This window comes from Doryrhamphus excisus, linkage group LG23 (assembly GCF_037039965.1).
Source record: "Doryrhamphus excisus strain RoL-2023G ecotype Guam linkage group LG23, RoL_Dexc_Guam_v1.1, whole genome shotgun sequence".
Taxonomy (NCBI): domain Eukaryota; kingdom Metazoa; phylum Chordata; class Actinopteri; order Syngnathiformes; family Syngnathidae; genus Doryrhamphus; species Doryrhamphus excisus.
Genome location: NC_136379.1, coordinates 4,901,829 through 4,910,373, shown reverse-complemented (window position 1 = coordinate 4,910,373; position 8,545 = coordinate 4,901,829). Strand labels below are relative to the sequence as shown.

General features: G+C 44.5%; 1 protein-coding gene across 1 annotated transcript; it reads right to left on the bottom strand.

The window, feature by feature from the left end:
• Positions 1 to 1,713: 1,713 nt before the first annotated feature.
• On the bottom strand, positions 1,714 to 8,545 carry klhl3 (kelch-like family member 3). The gene is made up of 13 exons (XM_078788499.1): positions 8,419 to 8,545; positions 8,227 to 8,348; positions 7,434 to 7,596; positions 6,178 to 6,287; positions 5,518 to 5,634; positions 4,387 to 4,536; positions 4,191 to 4,308; positions 3,926 to 4,123; positions 3,745 to 3,846; positions 3,541 to 3,669; positions 2,675 to 2,815; positions 2,459 to 2,602; positions 1,714 to 2,378 (listed from the first exon to the last, which is right to left on the bottom strand). Exons 1-13 carry the CDS (start codon positions 8,516 to 8,518, stop codon positions 2,350 to 2,352), a joined length of 1,623 nt encoding a protein of 540 aa, XP_078644625.1. The 5' UTR covers positions 8,519 to 8,545; the 3' UTR covers positions 1,714 to 2,349.

Here is an 8,545-nt window from a genome sequence, read left to right as displayed (position 1 = left end):
CGCCTTGAATTTTATGTTATTTGTCCCGTTTCTAACCAGTATGTAATTTTAAAGTATTTTCGGTAATAACAAAAATAAGTCTTTACTGTACTGTGTACGCTGTGCACTTAACAGGCTGAATTTTCATACTAAAGTGTTGTTCCAAATCAATTACTGTCTTACCTCAAACTCTGCACTTACCGGAAATGACGATGACCATATTTGTGCAATTTTTCATTAACATTTAAAGTTAAGTCACCCCCTCCCTTTCAGCTACGTAGCCAAGATGGTGACTCACCAGTGTAACATCCGGGTATTGTCAGTACCGAACGACGATTTATATTTAACGTAACTTGCCGGCGTCTTGTTAATTTTACCTCTACGCAGTTCTCCATTAAAACATTAAGGGGCGCGTTTTCTTTGGTGCGAGCAACCGCAAACTGCTTGCTAACTTCTGGGGTAGTAGTAACAACAGTGGCGACTGTCGACATCCACGGCGGGCGGTGCGTAAATTAATGTAAGACGTGTGCGAGCTTGTTTGCTTAAATGATCAACTTGCTCCGTTTTTGTTTTTGGCGCTTCCCAGACAGACAAGGAAAACCCGGAAATAATGTACGAAGCCGACCAATCACAGATGTCGCTGTTGACGCGGGTCGATGACGACACAAATGATCAAGCCATTTAAGAAGCGCCTTAAAGGGGACCTCTTATGCTAATTTTTTTGGCACATTTTATTGCGTTGTAGAGCAGCTACACGTGATAACCCACACAGAAATTTTTCTTAATCTTCCAGAATCTATACATATTCCAGCTAAATTTCCTTGGATTTCGAAAACGGCCTCTTTTATTTTATTCCATCTACGGCCGCCTTCGGACACGCCTACTCCGCTGTGATTGGTCACTACTGCGGAAACCCACTGTCTAATTAGTCGGCATAGGAGTTGACAATAAATGTATACAGCCTTTGGATAGCTAAATAAAAAGTGGTTCGGAGCTACTGGCTGGAGAACCCTACGTTTAAGTGGCACAGCATCGGTAATGTCTTCATTGCACGTTATTTGCGGGACTACCTGTGTTTTTAAAAACCCTGGGTGGACACAACGATTGAGGTGAAAATAGCTATAAATAACTCAATTTGCAAGCATGCAGGTAAAACGCTATCATGCTACGCAAACAACTGCTTACTTAAACAAAATAAACACAGTTAGGACACAGATTATAACACTACACAGACAACCGCTTGCTTACACATAATAAACACAGTTAGGATACTGATAAATTGTTACTTACAGCTTGGCTTCTGGCTCCAAATAGCGTTGGAAAGGCTTTGGACTTCAGCAACGGTTTGGCGGATTGTCCAGCTTCGCCAAAACAGTCCCATATTTGTCTCTTCACCTGTAATCTGTAACTTTAACCACTTCTGGTCTTTGGGTAAGTTAGCTGTCCTTCGAACCTGAACAAATATTCCATAGAAGACGTTAGCGTTAGCTTCGCTCCGTGCTAACGCTGAAACCAGGGCGGGAAGTAATGACGTCCGGGTCACCGTGACGTAACAGGAAGTCGGTGTTGGGGAAAAACTCTGGAACCAAGCATTCAGAGCCACCCCAAACTCTTTCAGGGCTCACTTCCAGAGGCGCAAACCTCATTATCTGAAATAGTGGCACAGTTTAACACAAGAATACAACATTCTCACAACTTTTATAGGTTAGAAGGGTGGAAAAAACATAAGTCCTCTTTAAAGGTTCCTTAAATGTTTTAATTTAAATCCATGTAGTTTAGCATATTGAAACATGAAATCAAGTGAAGCAAAAACACATGACTTTGACACGAAATGCTTTGAATGTAATAAATAACCAGAAAGTTTAAACTCTACAGTGCATTTTGACACTTTCCAAGTCAGCATTCTTTACATGTAATGACATATTGGCACTTTGAAACATCAGTCATGTGACCCTCATATCTTCATCATCAGTAGTGAGCCTGATGTGTTGGGTACCAACCTGGCCATGTCCACATCTCAGCAGTGCTTCTTATGCTCAAAAATACTTACTTGCATATAAAAGTTCTTTCTCTCCAAGTAAACATAAAGAAGCGTTCCAGTGAGAGCGCCATCTGGTGGTGCATCTTCCAACGTGCACCCCATCGCCGCAGCTGCTTCCGCGTTGAGAGCCTGAGAAGGAAGTTGTGCTTTCAACACCAAAGTGCATCCGTCTGTTTTTTTGTAATCACCGGGAGTGTCCTCCACAGTGTGAACAGCAACGTGATCCAGAGCCCGTCAGGATCCGTCCTGATTGGCTCGTTTCAGCGGTGTGGACATCTCGCTGTTGTGGCTGCTCGTCAAGTTTCCAACATCAAGGGCACTGCCTGCGCTCAGAAGGGTTTGTCGATGACTGCGACACCTGCACGCATCAAACAATTAAGCAACGATTATACATATTTATTATATCATACCCCAACAGGAAGGAAGGCTGGAGCCTACCAGCATAGCTCCGCCCATTGCTCATGTTTGTGGGGATGAGGCTCCACTTGTCGGCGGCGGGGTCGTAGAACTCTACAGAGGAAAGGTTGCAGGACCCGTCATCTCCTCCGATCACATAGAGCAGACCGTTGATGGTGCACACGCCTGCACAGTCACAAATATGTATTACTTGTATGAATAACACGTGTGTGTGTGTGTGTTTGTATGTCCACTGACCAGCGTTGCGGCGGCACATGTTCATGTCGCACACGGGTCTCCACGTGTTGCTTTGCGTGTCGTAAACCTCCACGCTCTTCCTCACCAGAGGTCCGTCATGGCCGCCAGCCGCATACAACTGCCCCCCCAGCACTCCCACACCTAAACACATGTCACACTACACTTGCTTGACCATAAAAACATCCTTACATTTCATTTTTAGCTTGCTTTCTACGACAAATAGCAGCTCATTCTTAAAATATTGTTTTAACATGTATGTGAGTGGAGTATTACTACTACTACATGGTATGTATGTAGAGTGTGTGTGATGTAGAGTGTACTGTAGCATAGTAGACAAACTACTAGTACTATTAATTAATTTCTAAAATAAACTGGTTAATTACACCAATAGCGTAAGTAACCATCATAGTTACTTCACAAAGTGTGGTAGCGCAACGTGTGTACAAATACACTATGTGTGTACAAATACACTACGGTAATGTGACTTTGCATTAAACACACTATGCAAAGTGGATTCCGGCAATTGCGTACCAGTAACAAAGTGCATACATACTATTACAAAACTGTGCATATGCAGTACTAAACTACTACTGTAGTAGTGTAGGTAACCGTAGTAAGTATGCATTCACTATGTAACTACCAGTGCATACTAGAAAGTGCATTTTAGGTATTCAGTACTGGTAAAGAAAGTGCGTATAAAGCAGTGTGTATGACCAAAGTGCTGACTATTAAGGTACTAGTACATTTAGTGTACTTAGTACATTAGGTACACAGTGGTTAGTATGCAAATGTGTAAAGGTGGAATATTCTAAGTGTGGTATTTGTACGTCATGAGGTGTTCAAACAATGGTGAAAGTGTGTGTGACCTGCTCCACTCCGCCGTGTGCTCATGTCAGCAACGTAGCACCATTGATCAGCAGCAGGGTTGTATTCTTCCACCGTGCTGAGACACTGACGAGACGCCCCGTCGTAACCTCCCACTGCGTACAGCTTCCCTGAAGGACACGCGTACGCTATGACGAGGCAGTTAACAGTGTGAGATGTCCTCAGACAAGAAAGAGGTCATGTACCGTCGACCACACCGACGCCAACACTGCTGCGCCGTGTGTTCATAGACGTGACGTATGTCCACTCGTTACTTTTAGGATTGTACACTTCTACTGTGGACAAACCTGCATGACGACAAAGCAACAGTTAATGAGGCACAACAAGTGATGTGTAGCATGTGTGTGTGTGTGTGTGTGTGTGTACCTATGCTGCCGTTAAATCCTCCCACGGCATAGAGATGACCTCCCAACATGGCCGCTCCCAGCGTGCTGCGTCTCTCCTGCATGCTCGCCACAGGACTCCACTGGTCCCTCACGCCGTCGTAGACGTCCACTGTCCTTTCTCGAAGGGAACTGTTAAAGCCACCGACTGCGTACACGCGACCCGCCACTGACACCACGCCTGAAAACACACACATAAAAGGACGTGAGGCCAGTGTGGCGCCATGGTAACGTTAATGAGCACATACCCGCACGGCAGCGTCTTGACGGCAGCTCGGCCACTTGGTACCATCGATCTTCTTGGATGTCGTAACACTCCACACTGCGAATGGCCTTAGGAGCCTGACCACCAACCACCATCATCACCTGATGATGCACACACACACACAGATAAGAGACACGTACATGTGTGTAGGTCGTCGTTGATGGCGTGGGGTGCAGCACCTTTGGGATGCTGACTGGCGTCCGTGGTCTCGTCCTGTCCGTCTTGATGAGGTGTCTTTGGTCAGCAGGCATCAGGTGATACTTCATGGCCTCAATGAGAAAGTCCTTGCAGGTGTTGTTGTTCTTTATCAGCGCCTCCTCCTCTGCTATCTGCAAGCAAAGAGTCAGTAGACGCCCCCTGGTGGACACATTCGTTTAACAACGCTTTCACCCATTGCTGATGATCAATTAAGAATTTGTATTTTTCTTTATTCATTTTAATATTAAAGTGTTTTTTATTTTTATACCAAGACTAAATATAAGGTGTCCAATGTATGAAACAACTTTTTTTATTTGGAAAGTTCGAAAGATGGGCGGCACGGCGGTCAAATGGTTAGCGCACAGACCTCACAGCTAGGAGACCAGGGTTCAATTCCACCCTCTGCCATCTCTGTGTGGAGTTTGCATGTTCTCCCAGTGCATGCGTGGGTTTTCTCCGGGTACTCCGGTTTCCTCCCACATTCCAAAAACATGCTAGGTTAATTGGCCACTCCAAATTGTCCATAGGTATGAATGTGAGTGTGAATGGTTGGTTGTCTATATGTGCCCTGTGATTGGCTGGCCACCAGTCCAGGGTGTACCCCGCCTCTCGCCCGAAGACAGCTGGGACAGGCTCCAGCACCCCCCGCGACCCTCGTGAGGATAAGCGGTAGAAAATGAATGAAGTTCTAAAGATAAAATTAAACCCCCAAAAAAGGAAAGAAATATGATATGAAATATGAAGTTCATTCATACATTTTGTATGGTTATGCTGGAGCCTATCCCAGCTGACTTTGGGCGAGAGGCGGGATACACCCTGGACTGGTCGCCAGCCAATCACAGAGCACAAACAACCATTCACACTCACATTCATACCTATGGACAATTTGGAGTCGCCAGTTTGATAAGTTGTTAAATATAAATAACTTCTTAGCATAGCCACATTAGAACGGTGTTTAATATCCAAGTGGCCTCTGCATCCTTTGATTGGTCAGTGTGCGGCACTCATTGTGAAAGATTGGACACCCCTGGACTAGACACATGTTGCATGATGTACAAAATAATCCAATATGGAAAAACTCAGTTATAAGGCTGACGTTTGCCTTCACGTACCTGCACGAGGTAGTCGCGGGATAGCAGAGGCAGGCGAACGTGCTCCATCAGTTTGGGCATGTGCTCCACGCGAGCTGCTTTGTCCTGTTTTATCCACGAGATCATGGCCTCAAACACCTGAGGTTGGAGACAAAGAGTGGACGCTGATATGATCATGAAACGACATAAGCATTCTAATCAAGAGTGACGATCGGGCGTGGACGTGATGACTAATTAATGAGTATTTTAATCAATTGACTGTGAGGATGCAGACGAGTGTCGGCTGACCATTTGCGGAACCTGGTCTTGGTTCCTAATGGGTCTGAGTGCAGACAAAGCAGGCTGTGTCTAATCTCCCGCTTCACATTCATTGCTGACACTCATAGGAACATCACTCATCTCCTGTGCTTCACTGAGGCAAACGGTCCAGCTTTGTTATTCAAACGCACCTTTCTGACTTGGCTTTCAATGCTCCTATTTTGCATGGAATAATGCAGAGGAGCACAGTGGAATGAAAGTATGCAGATGATTACTTTGCAAAGGTGCCTATTGGCTCTGCACACTACTTGAACTTCTCCTCTTTCTCACTTTCTTTTTCATCTCATAGTCATTCGTTTTGTGTTATTTTGTGATGTGTGTGTGTGTGTGTGTGTGTGTGTGTGTGGAAGTGGTCTGCCTGACCTTCTCTTCAGTGCAGACAGTGAGCTTGTCGCTGGAGAAGAGACTGCAGACCTGCTGCAGGGAAAGAGCCACAAACTCCTCACACTGCACCACCTCAGAGAAGTGCTGCTCTGTGGGACACAAAACACACAACATGGCTCCACACCCGTGTCACAATTGTGTTCAATGTGTATTACGGTTATGAGTATTTGCACTATATGGAGCTTGTGGGTTGCATGCCTGGAGAGCGGTGACACCTACACAAGGGCGTTTAAAATGGTCAAAAGGGGAGGGACACTAATGTAAATAGCACATTTCTTTTCTAATATTCTCGTGATCGATCAAGTCCCAAAGATCAACTGGTGGCTTGTGATTGACATGTTTGTGACCCGTGACTTAGGGTGTGCTACCAAGTCTACATTACAAAAGTACTGGTGTACACTGCATAGTCTACTATTAAGCAGACACGATGTAGTACACACTTTGTATAGTGTATTATGGAACACTGTGTGGTGCGTACAACATTTTGCACACTAGTTTGCGCTTACAAGTAGCGTACATTACGTAGTGTACTAATAAGTGTTCACTATATAGTGAATTCATCCGACTATATGATAAGGCTTTCTCAGCGGTTCCACTGACTACTCTCACTTGGAGACCAGCTGCCAACTACCTGGAAGGAAATATACTGCTCACATAAATAAAAGGAACATTTAAAACAACATCATGTAACTTCAAGTCAATCACATTCCTGTGAAATCAAACGTGGAAGAAACAAACACTCCTGAGCCGCATGTTGACTTGTTTTAAGGACATGACATGTGAGTTGGATCGGCCTGTAGTGTGTTTACCACTTTCATTTTGATTGCCATTCTCGTTACTTTGATTTCCATTCATAGTTTTTGTGTGATTTTGTTGTCAGCACGTTCAACTACGTAAAGAACAAAGTATTTAATAATAGTACTTCAGAGCTATAATGTGTTATTTTAGTTTAGTAGTCGTACATATGCAAAACTAAACTACTCGTGCAGTATGTATGCAATACTGTATGATTGTGTAAGCAGCACAATGGACTCAAAGCCAAAAGCTGACTTTGACTTTATTAAATATTCAGGGTTTATTAACATTCTGGAATGACTGCACTGTCGCAGTTCAATAATACCATTGATTCTCACCTAATAGCTGTGCACATGGTAGAATTCCAGCAACGAGAAGAGTATCCCCATATACAAAACACACACACACACACACACACACGGGTATTACGAGAATCTTACCAGCGTAGGCGTGCGCCTGGCTGACAAGCTGCGTGCACGTGTGCAGGTCGGCGAAGGCACGGATGCCCAAACAATTGGAGGGGTGAAGTTGCGCTTGCAGGAAGTCGCAGCAAGCTTGACGCACGTCCATCAGCTGTAACAGACTGGCGGCCGGCAGCAGAACCTGCAAAACCAGCTCTTGTCACTCAATCTTCTTTAAAAATGTATTATTCACCAAAGGTGGCGCTATGTCCCCTTATTAATATCTAAGTATTTTCCCCAGTTTATAAAACCTCTATAAATAAACAGTTTATTGTTTCTAATGTTTCGGTTATGTTTAGTATGTTGTATGAAGACTGACGTTCTTCCTGGTATACGAACTTTGTCAGCCCGTCGTAAACACAAGAAAGTAAAAAAGACGATGAGGAACTCTGCAGCTAAGAGAGGGAGGATTTCCTGCCTCTCTCCATGCACACTTCCTGGGCTTAATAATGACAGGAAGTTTCGAGGACGCGACGCGATCTTGTTTCGTGTACTCAACAATGCTTTCACTGCAAAGTCTGATCATTGCAACAAAACTGACATTTCTATACTGCCTTGAAAGTATTTGCGCACCTAAAAATTATTTTATATATAAATTAAATTACATTTTTAGCCCCACTAAAACTTACTGTGTAAGTAATGTGTTTTTATTACTCAAAATATATCCATTCACTGAGCATATAACTTGTCATCTCTGCATGAAAATGTTTTTTGTTTGGTTGACTGTCCCGTTTTAATTGTGATATTTCTAATTTCCTAGCAGACATCTCACCTGGACGTTATCCTCAGTGACTTCTATTTCAGCCGTGTAGATGTAGTCTACCAGCTTGCTGAGCGTCGGTCCGTCCACCTCGCCGATCTCCACCTGCTGGGCCTTGCTCTCGCTCATATCACCTACACACACACACAGACGTCAGCACTGAAGCGTACACGTGCTCGAACACATATAGACGGGGGTGTGCACCTGTAAACATGGCACAGAAATAGGGGCTGGACGCAGCCAAGACCACCCTGTGCGCCGCCACGGTGATGCTTCCCGCCACAAGCTGGACGTCACACAGCATGTTCTTACTGCAAGACAGACAAGATGA

What these genes read in the sequence shown, in the direction of transcription:
- klhl3 (XM_078788499.1), bottom strand. Translation starts at nt 8,518, where the DNA reads ATGCTGTGTGACGTCCAGCTTGTGGCGGGAAGCATCACCGTGGCGGCG. An exon ending in CGCCAGTCAGCATCCCAAAG is followed by an intron (nt 4,309 to 4,386) that starts GTGCTGCACCCC and finishes GTGCATCATCAG; the next exon opens with GTGATGATGGTGGTTGGTGG. An exon ending in TGGCGTCGGTGTGGTCGACG is followed by an intron (nt 3,670 to 3,744) that starts GTACATGACCTC and finishes CGTGTCCTTCAG; the next exon opens with GGAAGCTGTACGCAGTGGGA.